Source organism: Corapipo altera, unplaced genomic scaffold (assembly GCF_003945725.1).
Source record: "Corapipo altera isolate COAL_440 unplaced genomic scaffold, ASM394572v1 169, whole genome shotgun sequence".
NCBI classification, from domain to species: domain Eukaryota; kingdom Metazoa; phylum Chordata; class Aves; order Passeriformes; family Pipridae; genus Corapipo; species Corapipo altera.
Genome location: NW_020884946.1, coordinates 252,263 through 274,789, shown reverse-complemented (window position 1 = coordinate 274,789; position 22,527 = coordinate 252,263). Strand labels below are relative to the sequence as shown.

The window sequence follows — 22,527 nt, the reverse complement described above, 5'->3', positions numbered from 1 at the left end:
AAATGTTTCCTGAGGAAACAGAGTTAATGTGGATTCCACCTTGGGCATCTTTATTCACTGGATGTGCTTTAAACATTTTCACTTACCAGCTCCTTAAATTTGCACTTCCAAGCTGTACACTCAAAAACAGTGTTAGAATTTCAGAACATCAAAGACAAAAAGTTGACATTATACAAACTAATTTAAATTTTAAAAAGTTGGATTTATGTACTTCTTTAGGTGAGAGATAGCTAATACACATTTTTGTTTCTTTACTGTTTTTAGTTTTAAGACATCTTAAACAGAATAGAACATTGTTATGCTCTGAGCTGTTCCAGCTTTGAGCCATCTTTTAGTTGCTTGTGTGATTAAATTATTCAAGTGGGTTTGCTGAGGCTGGAGTTAAAGCTAAGCCTCTAGGTCAAGATGTTCTCCATTCTCTTTCTATTTTAACACTTTCCCTCAAATGCTTTGATTTCCCTCTCAGACTTTCCTTGGTAGGACAGAGCTGTGATATAAATGATAGTTAACAATTAAGTTCAACAAGGAGAAATGCCATATCCTGCTCCCAAGGAGAAACAGCTCCATGCACCAGGACATTTTGGGGGCTGACTGGTTGGGAAGCAGCTTTGGGGGAACAATCTGGGAATCCTGGTGGACAAGGTGAATGGCTCAGCCATTGAGGCAGAGAAGGCCACCACCATCCTTTGCTGCACTGGGAAGAGCATTCCCAGCAGATCCAGGGAGGTCCTTCCTCTTTCCTCAGGACTGGTGAGACAGCATTTGGAGTATTGTGTCCAGTCATGGGCTCTCCAGTATAAGAAAGATAAGGATTTAATGGAGTGAGTCCAGCAAAGCTCTGCAAAAATGATTCAGGGATTGGTGCATCTGTCACACTGAGAGAGCTCAGATGGCTCAGCCTGGAGGAGAGAAAGCTCTGAGGGGATCTTACCAGTGTGTATAAATACCTGGTGAAGAGAGGGAAGGAAGACAGAGCCAGACTCTTCTGCCTGGTGCCTGGTGAAAGACAGGAGGCAGTGGATACAGGTTGAAATTCAGAAAATTCTTTTTAAATATGAAAAATGTTTTTACTTTGGGGGTAACCCAGCTGAAAGAACTGCCTTGAGCAGCTGGGATGGACCAGACAATCTCCAGAGGTCCCTTCCAAGCTCCATAAGGCAAATTTAATGTCCTAAAGTAGGAGTCCACCTCTCTTCTCCCTGCCTCTCCTTCCTAAACATTTCTACACATACATGGCCATACTCTGCCTGTGCATGTTTTCCCATTTAATATCTGTGTTTTCATTCACGCCATAGAATCAGAGAATATCCTGAGTTGGAAGGGACCCACAAGGATCATTAAGTCCAACTCCCTCAGCACAGGACACCCCAAAAAAACCCAACTGTAATTGTGAGACTGTGCCCAGAACTTGCAGACTTTTAAAGCCTCCTCTGTCTGCCACACTTCCTCTCTTAAACTCTGGGCTTAAGACTCTTCATTATCAGGTGAACTTACAGTTCTCTCCATCAGAATAACATTTGTTTGCTAAAATGTTCTTCCCTCTCTTTATCCCCTGGATCCTCCCAAGAGTCCTCCATCATCTGTTTGGTGGAGGAACTTAATTGCTTGGTGAGAGCAGCTCTGCAGCCAGATCATTGCTAGCAACTGGTGTGTGTGAGGATTTAACTGTGTCCCTGATATTTGGAGGACTAAAGGACCTTGTTCTTCCCTAAATATTGCAGTCTTTTGCATCAGATAAAGACTGTGCGTGTCTGTGGTAAAAGGAGAAAGCAGTGTGTCATATGTTTGCTTATTTTTTAAATGCCTGAATTTTCATGGCACAATTTTTCAGTTACAACTGTAACATCTTCCTGTTAAAAAAAAAAAAAAAGCTTAGTTTTGAACTAAAGTAAGAATGATCCAAGTTCCTACAAAAACCAGTTTTGGATCATGTATTATGTGGGTTTTATTTCTTTGTTTTAGGATTATGATCCTCCAAGTGAAGGGCAAGTTGTGAGGAGGTTGGATAAAGGATTTCTCAGGGATCCTGTCCTGACTCTTTTAGCCAAATTAAATCAAGCACCTGTTTCTCCACAAGAAGGAATAGACCATTTGGAGGTAACTTATTGTCCTTTGCTTTCCAGTGCAGTAGTTTTGAGGTGGTGCTTTCCTACTCACAAGCAGATAAAATATTGCAAGATTATCCTTCCTGTTGGCTGTAGAACAGGTTCATACACTTCATTCCCTGCTGGAAATGATCCAACTTCTGTTGGCCGCCTTCTTGTGTAAAACCTTTTAAAAACACTGAAATATTATTGTAAACAAACTGTACACACCACCACATGTACCAAGTTTTCAAGGTATGTATGTAACTATTCCCATTTTTTTATCACATTTGTCCTGTCACACTGAGTGCCAGGGAATTTCCTGTCACTTCAGCAGCATAGGTGGAATGTTTGACAGTACAAGGACTCTGCACTTAACAGCCATTGGAGTGTTTTAGGGAGGTATGAAGAAGAGCTCACCAACTGTTTAAATGCACTTTGCACATGGTGTTGATGCTGGTCTTGTAACAGAACCTCAAAATATTCCTGTTCAGTTGGCATAATAAAAAAAAAAGGACAGAAAAATAGAACTGTCTGCATCACAGGTTTTTTTTGTTATACATCTAACTCCTTTCTGTGTGGAAAACAGTAATTTGGACTGGGTGTTTATTCTGACTGCATAGCTGGAGGAATGTTGGAAGGAAGTGAACTCTGAATACTGCAGTATGGTCCATGAACACCTTTATTTACAGCAGCTCTTGCTTTTTGTGCTTTTCCTGATGCATATGCAGTTTCTTCCTTCTGTCTTGGTCAGTTTAGTCTAAATAATTACTGACTTGACTCACTTCCTTAACTGCTCCTTTGTCTTTCTTTATTTTACTAATGAGCTCTGGTGGATGGACTTGGTGAAAAGCTTTCTACAGTGTCAGCTCCGAGTCTGGCTGTAATTGCAGTGACATTTTCTCATCAGCACTGCCAATTACAAATGCATCTCTAATTTGCTTTTCCCCTTTCCCATAGTCATGGACCACTCAGTCTGTCCATGCAAGGCACTAATAAACTCCCCCCAGATTCTGGCAAGGTGTGTGCAGGGGTCCCTTCTCCTTTATGAGAGAAACAATATTCTCCCCTGTGTTACTAATATTGCCTTGGAATGATACTGTGCACACCTGTGTATGTTCAACCTGTTTTCCTGCATGGAAGCAAGTTGTTTTTTTCCATGCAGCTTTGAAAGTCAGGATCCAGAGAACCATCCCTATCTTAAGTGCCCTCCAAACCTGCTCAAAAATTGAACCTTTTATCTGACATGCAGTACAGCAGAGAGTCAATAGCTTTTAGATGCTGCCAGTGTTTCAAGGTCAGGCAGTCAGCATGGCCAAATCTATAACATTAAAGGCTTCATGTGCTAAAAATATAACTTAGGTTTTGATCATGTTGGGATATGACTAACAAAATAAATGGTGTTTGGCTGCAAGTGACCTTCTTCTGTCCAGTACTGATAAATGCAGATCTTAATTTCAAACCCAGATGGTATCTCCTGGGTTTGTTTTCTTTATTCAACACAAATAGACTTAAGTTTATATGTGTTTTAAGGGTTGATGTAATTAGGAAACAATGCCTGGGTTTGGAAGATACACACTGGGGTTTTTTTATACCTGCTGTTCTGATGTTGGTGTCCTCTGTAGGACTCTGATGGCAGTGTTGGGGAGCTCAGTGAAGGTCAAAGACCGAGGCTGACCACAGCAGAAGAGAGAATCCTGATGGGACATTCCCTTTATCTGGACCATCCAGCTGCTCAGAGCTCTGGGAACAGACCACACCAAGGATTCCGTCCTGCATCCCCAGGACAGCTCACCCAAATTGGAGGTGCAGTTACACTGTTAATTCTTCTCTGGGATGTTTATGTGGATTCTGAGGGTTTTCTGTAATAAATCTGAAATAATTTCAGACAGTATGTTCAAAATCCAAAATTTACAGGCAATTCCTACAAGGAAATTATTAGCATCCCTGTTCTGAGAACTGGATTTAATTCAAGCCATGTGTTTACTCTTCTTTGCAATCTTTAACAAATTGAACAAAAATCATGGCAAATAGCCACTTGCCTATGAAAAAGTTAACTTGTAAAGTATGTATTTTATTCTTTTAAGTCAAATTTAGTTTAACCATGAATGCAGGTGGTTTCCACTGGACAGGTATTAACACCAGCAGTTCAAGCTGCTTCTCTCTGTCCCCTTACACAGCACTGCTCCTCTTGGCTTTTAACACTCCATCCTGGTGATGCTGCAATGTCTCATAAATGGCAATATATTTCAGCTTCATCTATTCCTATAATGATAGGGAAATTAATATTTGGTATTTTCCCACATGGAGAGCTGAGGAACACACATAATGGCTTGTACAAGGCAGTGCAGGGATAAGTTGCTGTGGTGAACCAGGGACTTTTATTTCTTTTCAGTTGAAACCAGTGCTGAAGCCAGTGGTCCATCCTTCCTCTCCCTGATTTTTTTTATCCCAGTGTCTCCATTGTTATCTGAAAATGTACATCCATGCTTGTTTAATTTAACAGCTGCAAGCATGAAGAAACTCTTTGTTGACTGTGGTTTTAAATATGTTTAAACTAGACTGAAATAATTATTAAGCTGTTGCAACACAAACTTGGTTGCACTGATTCATCAGAAATTGTGTAAATTAAAGTGATCAAACAGCTGGTTTTCTGTCCTTTTAATTTTCACGTTTACGGATCTGACAAAGGAAGCAGATCTCACATTATTAACCCTTGACCACTAGGAAGTGGATTGATATTGAATGTGTTAGACACGTGGCAAAAATAATCTTGGAGAAATAAGAATATTTGCTTGGTTTTGAAGTGGTTAAACATTTGAACTGGTTGCACAGAGAGTAATCTTTTAAAGTAGCTGTGACCAAATGTTTTGGACCAACTACATGTTGAAGTACACTGAAAATACATTCTGGTACATTACACATTGTTAAACATTTACTTTAAAGTGGTTTGTTGCTTGGAGATTGGTTACATCAGGCTCCCTGGGGTTAGACATTTCTCCAAGTCACTTGTTTAAGTCTGTTGCTGGAGGACAGTGAGCACTGAGGACACTGTGATAAAGGAATAAATCGGTGATCTAGGTCATTTGCAAATAGCATGGGACAAAGGGGAACAGTTTTAAGGCAAAAGATGAGAGATTTAGATTAGATGTGAGGAAGAAATTCTTTACACAGAGGGCGATGAGGCCCTGGCACAGGTTGCCCAGAGAAGCTGTGGCTGCCCCATCCCTGGAAGGGTTCAAGGCCAGGTTGGAGGGGCTTGGAGCAACCTGGGATAATGGAAGGTGTCCCTGCCCATGGCAGGGAGTTGGAACAGGTCCCTTCCAACCCAAACCCTTCTGGGATTCCATGGTTCTGGAAGTCTCTAACAGTGCTCAGGACCATGGAGTTAGAAGGTGCCTGTTAATGGGAGAACCTGTCTCTGGGGATATCTTCTCCTTACCCAGACTGTCCATAGCTGTATCTAGCATGGCATGTTTCTATCTCCTCTATATCTTTTCTTTTTTTTTAAAATTTATTTTATTTAATTTAACATACCCTTTGACTGTCCTGTAAATATCTTAACACTTTTCAAAACCAAACCAGCTCATGCATTTGCTGATAATCTACAAACAATGTGTTTCTCTGCTGAATTTTTTAAGCTAATTTCTCAAAATCTCATAGTATTGTTTTTATTTTAGTATTTTTTTAAGAGGAGACAAGTGCCCTGGACTAACTACCATAGGGGAATTGCCCTGTGCTTTCACACAATCTGTAATAATCCCACGCTGAGTTGTGTTAGATTCTGATGATTTATAGTTTAGCTTCTCTCCCTCCCCACCTCCGAACACAGCACAGTATTCATTGCATTGCTAAGGAAACATCATTGTGAAAAAGCTCAGGTCTGCTTTCAAGGCAAGAGTGTTTTCATATCAGGGAGGAACAGAAAATCTTGTTTCCAAGTCCTTTTGTTAGTGAAGTCAACACTGAATAGGAAACAATCTGTTCTTGGAGGGACGGTGAGGTGGAGGGGGGGAAGAAATGATCCCTGATTGTTTCCACTTTCCTTCCAAATCTTTTTGATCTGACCACTGGTATGTGAGATTGCCAGTCAAATCACCTATTTCCTGATGGCCACAACAGCTGCAATGGAGGCCCATCATTTTATTGGACAATTATTTTTAGGGCTACAATTAAATAATTGTTACACCAGCGGGTGTCAAAGTTCACATATTTCAGGCTGTGCCTCTCTGTCCACAGAACCTTGCAGTGGATACTCAGTTTCTCTCTCAGAATGAGTCACTCACAGATGTATCTGTAAAATATTTGGGGGTTGTGTGTCTCCTGTCTGGGTTATTTTCAGTTTTGTGACCGGTTTTTATTTGTGTTATGGAAACATGATGTCCATTTGTAAGATGGGGCAGGTGTTGCTCATGGAGATACCCAACAGCATCTTCCTGCTCAGTCCTTCATTTATAAATCCTTGTTTTCAGTGCTTAAAGTCATAGACATAAAAACCAACATGCAAATGAAATGTGGCACATGCAGTCTTAAAGTGAACAATAATTACAGTTAATTAAGCAATGATTATAGTTAATTAGGCTTAAAATTCGTTCCTTGGCTCTGTATGATAGCAGAAGGCTAAAGTTAGTTCAGGAGCTGTCAGTACATTTTTCATAAAGATGCTTCACATACTTGCAGGCTGCAAAAGCATGATAAATGCTGGATTAGAGAGCAAATTATCCCTTTAAAATAGACTATGTACAGGTTTCTTTTAATAATTTCTGAAGAATCCTTTCCAGTCTCTTTGCAGTAAGTGTGATAAAGCTCATTAAGCATACAAGGTATGATGAACTGTACAGCTCTGAAACTCTCAGAAATGCTGCCCCATTAGAAATCTACAGATGATAAAACTGATTTATTTTTTCAATTTCCACAGACCCTTCTTTCTTTTTTGCTCCCACAAGAATGGTTTAAGGGATGTGCAACAGGCCATGTGAGGAGGAGATCACTCTCTTTAACGCTGCAGTGTCGCACTGTTGCATTTTGAAAGGCTGCACATTCTGCCACAGCATTTGACCAGGAAATTATTGCACTGGCTCATCAAGGAACTTTTTTCTCTCGGCAGAAGTTCTTGGAGATGCAGATACAAGTCGTGGCCCGATGCTTTTGGCCGAGCTGGAGTCACAGCCAGCTTCAAATCCCGCTCTGAGAGCAGCCCAACCAGGCTGCACGGTGACATCTCTCTCGGAGGATCTGTCCCAGGTGAGCTGAAAGGATTCTTTCTGTGACTAGGCAGAAGGAGCAAACTGTTGCCATGGGATTTAGATGCTGAAAAAATCTCCGGAGCAGATAATTAGGGGTGAGATAAGAAAGGGTTTATTTGCCAAGGCAGAAGATGTTACAAGACACGCCCCCTGTGCCCGAGAGGTTACATTTTATAACATCATCCATCCAATCCCAGATGTATCCACCCTGTGGCCTTTGCTCTGGACCACCCCGGGTCCACCCCCTGAAAATGGGTCTGGGGTGCATTTCGGGACCACCTACTTCATCACCTTGATCATCATCAGAGCACAAAGGGTACATAGTTACCTAATTCCTGACCTATTCTGTGGTTTAGGCCCAGATATGCTGTTCTGTCAACTGTCTAGGCCTTGCCTTGACAAAAGACTAAACATTTCTATTAGATTTGGGGCTATGAGTGATATAGGGAGGATAGAATGGGGTAAGAGGGTTAAGGAATGTGTAAACAAGGGTGCTACAGGGAAAGGGACAAGGGACAAAGAAGGGAAGGGTTTCTGCTTTTAAAACCTACTTCCACTACTTATAAAACTTACAAGTCTTACAAATATTAGAAAAATAAAAAACCATTAGGGGCTTAAGGCATCAAACTGTAACCTTGGAAAACAGATTTTCCTATTCCACTGTCGTGCCTGACATCACAGAACTGCTGCATTTTAAGTGACACGTTCAGCTGAGAAATTGAAGTCAGAACTACATGTGTGTAATAAAAATGACTGTGTTCCCTGTGACAAATGCCAGGCTCAGACCTTCTCTTTTTACCTTTTCTGCACTTCCTCACAGCTTCACTGCTCTCACAGGATCTAATACTGATCTGATACTCAGTTCAGATGGGGCATTCCAGTGTTTTAGGGGCACAGAGCTTCACATACAGAAGAATAACGTCATGGGTGTATGGGAGAGGAAGCAGCAATGAGAGCTTTGGCCTCAGAAGTTATAACCCACTGATTCAGCATTTCAGGAGCTTCATTTGTCCTAATAGGGGCAAGGTTGGAAAGGCAGTAAAGGATAATGTTCCTCAGAACACTTAAAGGTAGAGGAACATCCTATTGATCTCTGCTTCAAACCTAGACAGCTAATTTTTTTTTTATTAGTATGTGCTGTTACCTAGAGATGATGGTTTACTTGGCAACTGGGGATAAATTCAAATAACAAGTGGCAAAAGCTAAAAATGAGGTGGCAGACTGCTCTCTAATATGTGAAGCTTCACAAGGTGTTTGAAGGTAATTATATATTACCGTGGTTGCTGTGTTCATGGATAAATTCTGGCCTTCCCTGGTGTTCTATATAAAATAACCTAAAGTATTGTTTATTCACCTGACCCTGCCACGTTATAACCCACATTACCATGTTTGGGTTTATGATTTTGAGCCTTGATGCCATTGGTGTCTGAGCAGTCCTTAAATGTATCACCTGAAGTTGTGTTGCATCTTCAAAGAGGATTTTAAATGTCACACCTCTTTCACTTTGAGATCACCAGAACATACTGTTTCTTGGAATGACTGTTCATGGGCAAAACTGGATTCTGTGACTGCCGTGTGTGTGTTGGGGTGAAGCTCATATCCTTGTTATTGTCTCACTGGCCAAAAGTAATGGGGAGAGAGGGGATAAAACATATTTCCTTTTTTAGCCCCATTAGCTGTGGTAAAGAATACAGTGATACCTGCATCTTATACACAGCTGATGGGGTTAGGATTGATTTTTGCTTTTTTATATACAGGGAAATAATAATTTGCTGTGTGTAAGATTGCCCATGTACATGGTCTTACCTATGCAAGAAGTCTGAGGTGATCTGACACAGTGTCTTTCACAGAAAATATACAGATAGTTATATATTGGCTAACACTTTATATGTAGATAGCTATACATTATCTTACCTTCAGAAACTTTTTCTTGCATCTGAACCCTTAGTGTGGCCTTTTTTTTTGCCTGCTGGCATGTAAAACTCACCCTCCCTTCGAACCAAGCAACCAAACCCCTTAAGTTTGTGTGGTTTTGTTAGGTTTGGGGTTTTTTTCCCCCCAACAAAACAACCTCTTCCTGTGTGTGTTTATTCCTGATGTAAGATTCCAGATCAGTGTTTCTCCCAGGCTCACCTTTTAGCTTTTCTCTACAAAAGAGATGTGACCATACCTGTAAGTGATAATCACAATAAACATCCCTCCTGGATGGGGCAAAGCTGTTTTCCATAAGATCCCCTGCTAGATCTCTACATCCTTCTCTGAAAAAAAAAATGATCCCTGTACCAGATGATTTGAAAGCTTGTTTTGACAGCATCTCTCTGCCATGTGACAGTGATGAACCTTTCCCCTCCTTTCAATTAGGGATGGCGTCTGTGTTCTGCTCCACGGCTGGATCTGCTTTGTCACCTGCCTGTAGGAATCAGATTTTCTGGGAACATAATACCAGCTTAGGAGAGCAAGAGCTACTCAGGCTTTCAGAATGATTCATTCATTGTGTGCAATGTTTAAGGAAAATAGTCACTTTAAACTTCTTGAAAGATTTCCTCCCAGGTTAGTCACTGACTCTCACATCGGTTGCTTCTCATCTTGTTTTCCATCTGCAGGCACTGTTTGCCTTCACTGAAGTTAAACTGCATCACCTACACACAAAGCCAGGAGACAAATCTATTCAGGAGCAAAGTTTGCTGAGAGACCTGAAGAAAATACACTATTTCAGGCAGGGACCAGCCAGCCTTGGTAGAGCTTTGTCCTGATTTAACTGGGAATGACCTTCCTGGATGTTGGGGTTTGTTGTGGGAAAGCTCAGGTGGTTCCTGCAGTCTGTCCAAAAAGGATCCTTATGTCAGGGATCATCTATGTACCACTTGTTTGCTCCCTGGCACTGGTGTGTAGATCAGGTTTTGACCAGCAGAAAGAGCACTGAATTTTCATGTAGGGCACAAGCAAATGCCTTTTAGTCATGAGATCTTGTGGTCACTCACTCCAAAACAAACAGTTTAAGTCATATAGGAATTCTCTTATCTACCCAAATTCCTTGGCTGCTCCTCCATTTCTAGCATTAGATTATTTTTTTTTTTTAGATTTATATATGCTTTTAGCCACTGTCAGACAGAAAGCCAGACTAAATGCATCTTCAGTTTGACCCCTTCTGTCTGTTCTTATGCAACAATACAGGAATTGACTGTTATTTGTGGCCACTTTGCCCCCCTTGCTCTCAGCTCTAAGAAGCAGGAGAATGACTGGGAGGAAGCTGGGCTCTTCTATTCTAAATAAATCATTTTGATCACGGGAGGGACAGGAACACTGAAGTCATATTTGTGTGGCTAAACATTCCAAAGGTGGGAAAACTAAATCATCTGAAGCCCCAAATGCATTGTTAAAATCTTAGGGAATCATTTGGTTGCAAAATATTTTCATGATAGGGTTTTATAAGTATGAATGTTTTTATACAATCCACATTTTTTAAGTGGGATTGGCACTGTGGTATTCTCATTAGCTTTCATTTTTTAGTGTTTCAAAAGACATGGCTTTTTTAATCTTCAGGAATGCATAATTGTAGGTTATGAATATGTTATCTCCCCACTAATGTTTGCACCTCAGTTCAGTTTAAACTGGTTTTTGGTTCGTCCTTTTAAAAATTCAAAAGAAAACAACAAAAAAAACACCCCACACTTGAAATGGACCCATTTGGAAATGGACCCCACAATGGATCCTGTTTTGCTGCTGACATTTAATGTTCTGTAGCGTTGGTGGCTTTCAATCACCTTTCCATGAGACCTTTCTGCTTTCAGAAAATAATCTCAGCACTTTCTCATCTTGTGCACTTTAAATGATGAACAGAATTGGACAACATCGTGGTGGCAGAGGTACCCCAGTCAGTGGTGACACTGAATGGTTTTTCTTTTTGTTGCTTCTGGTTTTTACAATGTTGGCTTAAATAGTTGTTAAATACATGAGAAGCAATGTCCTCACTGCTGAGATTCCTGATACCATCAGAGGCAGGTGTTAACTGAAAAAAATGGGAAGCCCTGATCACAGAGTTGGCACCACGTTTGCCAGACATAAAAATTTTCTTATTTTCGTTAAAACTTTTGGCTGTTTGGCCCGTGGCCTCCACAAATAGTGGAGGGTTTCTCTTGCTTTCCTTTCTCTTTCCTTTTCTTCCTTTTTAGCTTTTTCTTCCTTTTTAGCTTTTGGAGGGGGGGAGCAAAATACCCCTGGTGCTGTGTCATGAGATCTTCAAGAGAACAGCAGTGCCACTGCTTCTCAGGGCATATCATTTTCCCTGAAGTCATAGAGCAGTTCTTTCCATGGGCTCCACATGCTGTGTGATATGCAAACACATATGGTCTTTCTTGTGTTCCTCCTTAAGGCTTCATAAAGAAAAACTTATATTCATCCATGGAATCAACAGAATAACTGATGAAATCAAATTTGTCTGTTTTAAGAAAACGCTTAATTCTTCTGGGTAGGCAGCTAGTGACAGAACGAGGGACACTGGTTTTGAACTGACAGAGGGCAGGATTAGGTGGGGTTTTAGAAAGAAATTCTTGGCTGTGAGGGTGGTGAGGCCCTGGCACAGGTTGCCCAGAGAAGCTGTGGCTGCCCCATCCCTGGAAGTGTTCAAGGCCAGGTTGGATGAGGCTTGGAGCAACCTGGGCTAGTGGAAGGTGTCCCTGCCCATGGCAGGGGGTTGGAACAGGATGATTTTTAAGGTCCCTTCCAGCCCACACCATTCTGGGATTCTAGAACTCCATGACTGTGTTTTGCACTTCTTATATTTCCTGTCTACTTGTAATGGAATATCCTTGGGATACAATTCCTCTTCCAGTTAACACATAAGACAACAAGCAAACTTGACAAATGTCTCCCCTTTTTAACATGCAAAGCATTTGTTGCTTCTAAAGACTTTCCCTACAGCATTGTTGCAGACCTGGGTCCTGGAGAGCATTTCAGCAAGAACAGAAAATGGTTTTAAAAACTGGGCCAAGGAAATAAATTTTAGACTTGGCCTGGGTTTTCCAACCAATTAATATTTTTCTTTTCCCTTTCAAATTTCTCTTGTTAGTCAGGAGGATAATACCTAGGGAGAAGTCCTGAATATTGAAGAAAGCCAGGGAAATAGTATGTTCTTTCCACCACATGCTTTGAGTAAAAATTGAGGGTCTCCTGTGTCTTCAGGTCTAAATGGCACTTTGCCATCCATACCTACTGCTCCCAGGATGTTTGTCCAGAGGGAATAACATTGCAATAGGCTGATTGAGAGCTGAATTCTTTTGAAGTCAGAAGGAAGGAGAACAAGTGCATATCCTTTAATGAATCTTTAAAAACCAGGGAATTAAGGGATGTCATTGGGACATGTGGGACCTCATGGAATTAAACAAACCCTGGGATATCTTTGGAACTTCATGGAATCAAAGGGATAAAACAAAAGAATTCTTGATGTTTCTTGAAGCTCCATGTAATCTTGCTGTGCTTTTACATCAAAAGTCAGATTTGTAATATGGTTTTAATGTGTGATACACAGGAGGAAAGCCAAGGAGCTGCACAAGTTGAGACTGTGAGACCACGAGTTATTCTTGTGAGAAGGATGTCTGAAGAGATGCAACAAGAAGGTAAATGATGTCAATAAGCAAACAGTTCTCTCAGTTAAGCACATCAGTTTTAAATATTGTTGTATACTGATGTATAATAAAGTTCTGATCTTTATAATCTGGGTTTTATTACTAGAAAACTTCCAAGCATTTGTGTGTACATAATGTATAAATGTGTACATAGATATGATATTGTTGGGGTGCACTCAAAGGATTGGAAATTCAGCCTGGAGAAGAGAAGGCTCCAAGGAGACCTTAGAGCACCTTCCAGTACCTAAAGGATCTCCAAAAGAGCTGGAGAGGGACTTTGGTTAAGGGCTTGGAGTGACAGGACAAGGGGGAATGGCTTCACACTGAGAGAGGTCAGGGTTAGGTTGGATATTAGGAAGAAATTCTTCCCTGTGAGGGTGGTGAGGCCCTGGCACAGGTTTTCCAGAGAAGCTGTGGCTACCCCGTCCCTGGAAGTGTCCAAGGCCAGGTTGGAGCAACCTGGGCTAGTGGAAGGTGTCCCTTCCCATGGCAGGGGGTGGGACTGGATGGTCTTTAAGGTCCCTTCCAACCCAAACCATTCCGGGATTCTCTGATTCTATTAAATGTATTTGTATGTAAGTCATCAAAATCCTTGTAATTAAGTATTTATTTAAATTTGTGCTTGCCAGGAGCATTACAATGTGCATCTTGTGTAGTCAACTGAATCTTAATTGCTTTATAGAATGCTGTTCAGCAAATGAGATATTCATAATGTTGTGATAGAAGGGAGTGGTTCCTACACGTGAGAAAATGCAGGGATGCTACATGGGAGCTGAAAAGTAGTAGTAAGTTAAGACCATGCAAATGTGGGAAAAAAAAATCCAGATTTTCAATGTTAAAAGGACTTAGTTTGAGATGGGCTTCAAGCTGGTGTGTAACACATAATGATTTTCTTCAGTGAAGGACGCTGGGCATTATCTGTGCTATTTTTGGAGATTACTTAACAGTGTTTATTAAAAGTGTTAAGGATGATGAAAGAGAGGGAGAGAATATCTTTTGTTTATTGTGGTTCAAGTCAGTTTGGAATAGCATAAACTGTGCACATTACTGCCATGTTTAATTATTTCAGCAGATAAGAACTTTGTGGAGGTGCTGGTGTGAGATATGTAGCAGTTTTAATCTTACACTCTAAGAACAGGAATCTAAAAACCTGCATGTCTACAATATATGCAATTATAACTGCTCCACCCTAGTACAGACAAATTCTTCCTTCAAGCCCTTTTAAAAATAATTCTTTGAACTTCTTCCACTTAATTTTTTTTTAAGAAAACATCTCTTCGAATTAGAATTCTGAGGGAATTATTTTGCTTCAAATATTTATAATAAGTGGTAAGAAAAGCCCTAGGCCAGTGTTGTTTGGAACCTCATTTCAAAACCATGGTTTGCATATGAAGAAAGTTATGAATAATGTAAAAATTATCTGTGGACAATTAGTGGAAAAGCTGACAGAACTGAAGTGGCACAACTTAGTGCATGTCTGCTATTTCCCTGTACATTTCCCTATACTGTAACACAAGGAATTTGGGCACAGTCCAACTGTGTCTGTGTGTCAGCTGAAAATGTGTGACCAGGAGATGGCAGTAGTCAATTTTCTTTGAGAGAATCAAAAGGAAAAAAAAAAGATGATTTAGTGATTTATATACCAGGATCATTTAAATCTCATTCAAAGCATACATATTTAATAAGCCAATAAAAATCTAGAGGATTTGGAAATGGAAACAACTGTCTGTCAGTGTTAACCAGAAGGCCTTGTCTCCATCAGCTTCACCACAGAGAACTTAATCAGGCAAAAAGTTGAGGGGAAAAAATTAATAAGAAGCATTTGAAAGAAAAAGGAAAACTTGCAACATGATAAGTGTAGGTGGGTTTAAGTAAATACAACATTTTAAAATCAAGCACATCTGTTGCTGGAAGTTCAAAGCACCCTGTTTATAAAAACTTCATGTCAGATGGTGGCCTTCACTGGAATAGGAGGGGACAAGAAATACTTCCCTGGAAGTGGAGAAACATTTGGGAGACAGGACCACTAAGGTAGTTTTTCAGAGTTTAAAGGGTAAGTGGTTGGATTGGTAGAGCTTAGGAAATCTAAAGCCCTGAGATGAAGTGTGAGTTCAGAGTGCTGGGAGAAAAGGGAAATGGTTTTGGACCTAAAGTTGGATGTAAAAAAAGGCCATTTTTACTTAAATGATAAATACATGCCAATATTTGATTCATCTTTTTATGGAGATATATATATATGTGTGTGTGTGTGTGTGTGTGTGTATATATATGTATATATGTATATGTATATATATATGACAGAACTTTCTTTTGTTGTTTAAAAATTTCTTGTGGTCTGCACTGAACATGTGTTTTTACTGAAGGAAAGTTGATTGATGGCTTCTAATGAAAGCTGAAGTTCAGTAGGACTGCTACAATATCATGCCTGAAAGGGTAAAGTCTCCTGAAAGTTACAGCTGAAAATCAAGCCTGAATGTATTATTAATTGAAATGTGTGCCTTCTCTAGACATAGTGGAGACAGTGGTTTGAAAACATAGAGTTGTAGTACATAATATACATGCATATATATTTTTGGCTTTATAATACCCTTTAATCTTTGTACCATTCTTTCATACATCTTCATACATTTAATATGATAGTAATTGTTGTGGTTGGTGAATGCACATATTTCCAGAATTTAAGCATTTTTCGAGCTTACATTAAAGGGATTCAGAATTTTTAAAATTAAAATGAAAGAGCAGGTGGCAATGTTTGACTGCAGAGCATTTTTAAACTTTAATAAGAGCAGCTCAGAACCAGAGGTGGATGTATCTTCGCTTAATTATTTTTTCTGCAGCACAGACTCTCAAAATGTGACCCAGAGAGCAGAACTTCATGGTAGTAATTCCTTTCTATCTCCAGCTGGTGAATTATACTCAGGCAACCATAAGTAGATGGGAAAGTAATATTGGGACACTAAGGAATTGGCTTTGTTGCCACAAAGAGGTTGCACAATTGCTTGTGGAGGAGATGATCTGTGCAATACATGAATAAGACAACAAGAAGCCTCTAAAACAAATCTGTATTAAAAAAATAAAGCTTCCATGGTCCTTGTTCAGTACTCAAAATGGTCTGCTTCTGTGTCAACACTGACAGGATGCTGTACTGAAAGCTTTAATACTGAAAATATGGCTATAACTAAATACTTCTTTGTCTCTCTTCTTCAGCCAGGAATTGCTCTGAGTTAGGTTTTGGGTTATTTTTTCTTAAAACTATTGTGGCGTGAGGCAAATCTGTACCAGATGCTTCAAGGAAGGAAGAAGATTAGGATAAGGCTAAAGGTCTTTCTTTTTTTTCTTAGAACTGGAACTGTTTTGGTCAAACTCAATGACTGTTCTACTGAAAGTTTACTTTTGCCTTAATATCCTGCCATTTCTTTTTTTTGACCTGAATTTCACCGAAGGCTTTTGCTGAGGATTCTCCATCCCACCCTGAAAACAGCAGCTGGTGAAGCAAAGCAGAGCTGTTCCCCCACACTGTGGAGGGAACCACCACAACCTGAGGGGCAGAAAAAGTGTGTGTGTGTGTGTGTGTAGCTCTTTGAATTCAGCTGTTTTCTGAGAGAAGATCTTGGAAATTGAAGTAATGAAATCACTTAGCTGTAATTATGGCATTCTTCAAGCAAGTGCCCTGTCAGAGGTTTGTGTAAGTTTTTCAGTGCTTCTTCAGAATTCGAATCATAAAATGGTTTAGCTTGGAAGAGACCTTAGAGATCATCCAGTTCCAACCCCCTGTCATGGGCAGGGGCACCTTCCACTAGACCAGGTTGCTCAAAGCTCCATCCAGCCTGGCCTGGAGCACTTCCAGGGATGTTTCTGGTCTATTTTACCTCTGGTTTTCCCATCCAGTTACCTCTCTGTGCTATCAGGTGGCTCATGGACATCATTCAGTTAATATATTTTACATTTGGGCAAGTCAGGAAATGCAAAGTAGCATTTCCCACAGAAACTCTGTGTTTTCTATAAGTGGTCATCAGCTTTTAGGTGCTCCAAGTGGTTTAGAACACCAGTTCTCAAGGAGCTTTTGATTATTCTGCACGTGTCCATAGGAGTTACACGATAGCCCGTGCAGTAGAAAACACATCTGAGTAATAAGTGTGCATTTTGCATAATATTCCACCTAAAATCCTCAGTAGCCATGCTTGAATTACCATAAGTACGAAAAGTACTGTGTTATAGTACATTTGGAGCAGGAGTTTTTAATTTCTTGGCTTTTGTAAGTATAATTTATCCATTAACAAGTGTCATTTATATCTGTGGTTGCTTCTTTTCCCACCGAGTTACTTCAGTTCTTTTTCAGAGACAATGTTAAAGCAGAAGTGTGATTTTTTTTCATAGCTTAAGGCAAAGTCTTGTGCAGGATTGTTGCTGTGGACAGTGATGTCCTGCTGCTGTGGGTGTGCTCTGCTGCTTCAAGTTTGGGTTATGAGGAGCCAGGAGCTGCTGTGGGTCTCTTGGGACTGTGCACACCTTTGTACCCATTCCCAAAAGATCTCTTTCTGGAAAATGATCCTCTGCTCTCATAGAGGAATTTCTTCCCTTCACTTGTACTAAAGTTGTAAAGAATAGGAACTACAAGCAGGTGAAGCACGACTCTCTCTGGTGTGTTTTTTAGACTCCTAGAATGTCATTTGATTTTCTGAGGCATATAAATGAATTGAAATCCAAGTAATCAGGTGGAGAAATAAAAAAAAAAAAAAAAACAAAAAGAAGACACAGTTTATATTTAAAGAAGACTGTACAAGGCAGGCTGATATTGCCCTGCAGTCTGAGGGTTTCCTGCTCAGTGCCATGCTCAGGGAGAATCCATTCCCCTCTGGAGGCCAGTTCCACACCACATATCACCTGGACCTTTTCTTTTGGATCTACATGCCTTAGGTTTTTGTTCACTTGGCAATTTCCTTCTGCTTCTAAGAGGCTGAGAGTTAGTTCTTCTCTTCCTGCAACCCTCCTTAAGTGTCACAGAGGGACACAGCTCTCTCACTGCTGCACTGACATTTCTGTGACCTTGTGCTGAGGCTTTTGCTGTGGGAGGTTTGTGCAGAGGCAGAAAACTTCCCTTTTCAGTCTTCCCCTGGTGTCTGTACAGGTGATGCTTCACACCCCTCATGAAATCTGCACAGCTTTCTGTATCCTCATCCAGTCCTCCTGAGAATCCAGTGCTGTGCTGTGTTGGGTGTGGGGGGGGGGAATCTCTGGAGGGGAAGGTATTTTGCATTTTTCATACAATAAAAAGAATAAAGCAGGAAATCTTCCAGTGTGGGCTTAAGGAATGTTCCTGGTCAGAAGTTTTAAGTCCAGGAGGTGGGACTGACAGCTGTTGCCCCATTGCTGGAGCAGGTGAAAGCAGTTCACAGTTCTTTCTCTGTTTTGATCAGATCTTTGTGTTTATATACACTTATTTTGCTGAGGTTCAAGGGTGTATTCTTGTACCAGTCCCCTCCTCTGGTCTGTACACAGCAGTAGGGATTTTCAGTGAATTCCAGCACCAGCTGGGGTTTCTTGGGTAGAGAGGGAAAGAAAAACTTACTCAAAGTGACATGATCACCACTTAAAGTATTACTTTCTATGGAAACTGTCAAATACTAAAATTTTTTACTTGTCTTTTTTCAGATTTACTGGAGCTCAAAGTAAATATTCCAAAATCTCATCTGATTCCCTTTTCAAGCCTAGATTTTGAAAGACTGCAGGTGATCTGATCCAGTGACCTGTGGCATCCCTCAAAGTGCTTTTTATAAATCATAAACTAGAGTTCAGGGCAACAACAAAATTAAGCCTCATATTTCACTCATACCTGGGGGCTGTAATGTGAAAATAATGAGGGACCAGTCTCTTTTCCATGCTGGTAAACTGAAAACTTATGGCACTGCTGCATAAAGCACCCAGTGTACGTTTGGAATTTGTCCTTTTTCATGGAATCATAGAATTACAGACTAGTTTGGGTTGGAAGCCTCATCCAGTTCCACACCCCTACCATGGGCAGGAACACCTTCCACTATCCCAGGTTGCTCCAAGGCTCATCCAACCTGGCCTTGAACACTTCCAGGGATGGGGAGTCCACAGCTTCTCTGGGCAGCCTGTGCCAGGGCCTCACCACCAATACAGTAAAGAGTTTCTTCCTAGTATCTAACTTTAATCTACTCTCTGTCAGTGTGAAGCCATTCACCCTTGTCCCATCACTTTTTACCTCTAAATGTGATTTCCAGTCCAGGTGCCTGCTGAGCATCAGCTGCCTGTATCACATCACACAGTACCAGGGGGTTCTGAGGGCCTTCTGTTCTAAAGTATGTCTTAATAATGTAAAGGGTTTCACTTCCAAATTAATTAGATTTTTTTAAAAAAAAATTGCTTCATAATTGCATTTACTTTTCAGACATTTGTGACAACCTGCTGGAACCTGTCCAGGCTGCCAGGCAGTTCTGCTAAGCTGCAGCACCACTGCAATTCTCCATATTTTCCCTTTTTATCCCTTTTGGCCACTCAGGGTTTTTTTAATGATTATTTGATTGATTGGGGTTTTTTTGGTAATTTGTGTCTCTAGGGGCCAGGCATATTCTAGGCAGAATTCTTATTAAAAGGAGGACACCTCTTGGTGCTGCATATCCACTCTTAAGAATTGGAATGTATTAGCTGAGAGCCCTAAATTGCTATTTCCACTTTGGCAGCCTACCTTTGATGTCTCACCAGCTCCAGTTTTAGTTGTATAAATCCACCTATTGTCAGCCTGTCTGGGGGTCAGGCTCGAATGTGATGCTTTTCCTTTTGTGTAAGATTCTCATGTGGTGGTGGATCAGCTGGAGTTGCCGTGGATTGCAAGCAGGGGATGATCTTGGTAACATGTGTTAAATACAGTCTCAGATCTCCTGGACACTCACACACTGCTGCCCAGTCTATGGAAGTTGCTGTGCCAGGGCAGCCTTTCCTTCAGCCTGCCTAGGATTCGTAAACACGCTGGGATCTCACTGAAGCAGCTTTGTATTGAGGATTATGATTTGTATGCACTTTTACAAACTTACAGTAATTGCTGTTGCCTTCATTGTAAAGAGCAAAATATAAACACACACAATAAACCCCTTTAATGGGCACTGATCCCACTGGCACTGATCTTGAGCAGCTCTGAATAAAAGCAGATGGTAGCAGGCTGACTAGGCTGACCTGCTTTCCCCTTTCATGCAAACATTGCTTATATAAATGGGGGACACACACAAAAAATTAATGGGCTTGGGCAAGCCACCTAAGGACAGAGACTCCCCATGTACTTAATGCTTACATCAGCCCCAGGGCTGTTTCCAGTTAGTTCTTCTCTGGAGGGAGAAGTTTCTCACAAATTAGTGGTTCCACAGCTCTGAGCCCATGGTTTAATAAGAAAGAACTGATGTGCCTCTAGAAAGTAAGTGTGCTCAGCTGTTCTGTGGCCTGTGTGTTGTGGTAGGTCATGGAAAAGGATCAGAACACTCTCTCCTGAACCTGCTGCTCATTTATAGACATATAATTGAGTCTGAAGTCCCTTTGCACATCATCGTCTGTCATAATGTTGTGAAGAGGCATTGGATTTTTATGGTCTTGTACTGCTTTAATTCACGTGCCTGTTTGTTAGCAGGGATGGTAAATGAATTTAAATTGAGATTCCTGGTTGTTCTAAATGATGTACCTCTTGTCACTATAACAAGATGTGATCAGGGGGCTGGAGCACCTCTGCTATGGAGACAGATTGAGATGAGAAGAGAGACCTTAGAGCTCCTTCCAGTCCCTTAAGGGTATATAAAAAGGAGGGAGATGGACTTTTTATATGGGCAGATAGTGACAGAACAAGGGGGAATGGTTTAAAACTGAAAGAAGGCAGGTTCAGATTAGGTTTTAGGAGGAAATTCTTCCCTGTGAGGGTGGTGAGGCCCTGGCACAGGTTCCCCAGAGAAGCTGTGGCTGCCCCATCCCTAGAAGTGTTCAAGGCCAGGTTGGATGAGGCTTGGAGCAACCTGGGCCAGTGGAAGGTGTCCCTGCCCATAGCAGGAGGGTTGGAACTGATCTTTAAGGTCCTTCCAACCCAAACCACTTTGTGATTCTAAGAAATAGCATTCCCTTTTTCTTATCCAGCAAGGCATTTGGTTGGAGTTACTACCTCCAGGAGCATGCTGTAGCCACTGACAGAGAGTACAAAGGCGGTTTCCTGAATAAGATATATTTACACTCCTCAGTCACTCTCATTTTCAACCTGGTACATCCACGCCAGCTAAGCTGGAGTCAGGAACCATTCCAGCTCTCTCAGGTAGACCTGCTGCCAACTGTGTTAATTCCGTTGGCAGATCTTCTAGGATGACCATCCTTACTTAGATTAACAGCCATTTAAGTAGGTCTCTTGTCTCTCTTTTTATTTTTTTTTTCTTTTTAGTTTCTTTCATAAAAAGCATCAGTACCAGAGTGGGAAGTCTTGCTGCCTTTGGGTGCTGGCAGCACATTGCCTGGATACTGTGTGGTGACAGGTGAAGACAAGGAGTATTACAAACACATATTTCAACTTGGAGAAACATATATAGCACTGTGATAGGAGAAATGTAGGTTTGATTTCTTCAGTATGTGCTGAGTTTGTTATATTTTTCTGGTTGGCAAGGAAGGCAGATGTTGCCCTTTATAATTCAGTGGCTTGTGCATGTGGGAGAGCAAAGCAACAGAAGGAGCAGCTTCTGCTTTCCCCGCTGTGATGGGTTTGGGGAGCCTTGGGCAGAGGCAGCTGGACTCCCTTCAGCTTTACCTGTTCTTAAATTGCTCTCAATTCAGCTTTTTAAAGCACCACATAAAACCTGGAAGGGTCCAGCTGTGAGTGTGGGGAGGGAAATCACTAGGGCAGGAGTGTGTGTGTGCCGAGTGTTGTTAGCTTAAGGTGAGTGGTGAATAACCCCCGGATTCTCACTATCTGCCCCCAAATCTCTTCTACAAAGGAGATTGGGGATTTACAAAAAAAAAAAAGTAATTAATTAAGAAAAAATAAGGGAATTAAGAAAACCAAACTAGCCAATAAAGATGGATATTTAGATGATTTGTGTCCACAATGAAATAGTATTTTTTAAATTCTACTGCTTATTATATTGTGGAAGGGCTTGGCTGACAGGCAGTTTTCATGCTGGTGACCAGTGGCATTACTAGGTACTTTATTTTCTTATTTTTCCAGACACTTTAGGAGTAAACAGACCTTGTACTTCATGCAGCAAAGAGAAGCTTTTCCAGCACCACCTTCTCAATACAGTGATACAAAGACTGCCTGTAATTAAATATAACTACATGTTTCCAGTGCCCGTGGGATTAATTTCTTAAGACCAGGAGCCCAGGAGACTTTCAAATACAGCAACAGCATGGAGTAAATGTTATCTAAGATGTCTTCCAAATGAAGAATACTATGTAAATAATGGTAATGCTACTCTTTGATAACATGCTGATTTAGAGAAATGCAGCCTGCCAAAGCAGCATTTTTCTTAAAAATAGGGTAAGGACTGGTGGGTGAAGATTAAAGTTGTCATGCATGACCTGTTGCTCACTGCT

The 22,527-nt window shown here is 40.9% G+C and overlaps 1 protein-coding gene across 7 annotated transcripts in view; it reads left to right on the top strand.

Annotated features, from left to right (window-relative positions):
* The window catches only part of KIAA0586 (KIAA0586 ortholog), a 74,872-nt gene that overhangs the window by 36,955 nt on the left and 15,390 nt on the right, over positions 1–22,527 (top strand). For 4 of the 7 annotated variants that reach the window (XM_027662599.1, XM_027662597.1, XM_027662595.1 and 1 more), the window contains 4 exons: positions 1,963–2,097; positions 3,710–3,890; positions 7,189–7,328; positions 12,858–12,945. In XM_027662599.1, the coding sequence (XP_027518400.1) occupies positions 1,963–2,097; positions 3,710–3,890; positions 7,189–7,328; positions 12,858–12,945 (544 nt within the window). Of the gene's footprint in view, positions 1–480; positions 1,493–1,962; positions 2,098–3,709; positions 3,891–7,188; positions 7,329–12,857; positions 12,946–22,527 lie in introns of those variants that run through there. The other 3 variants (XM_027662598.1, XM_027662596.1, XM_027662601.1) reach the window with 2 other exon arrangements.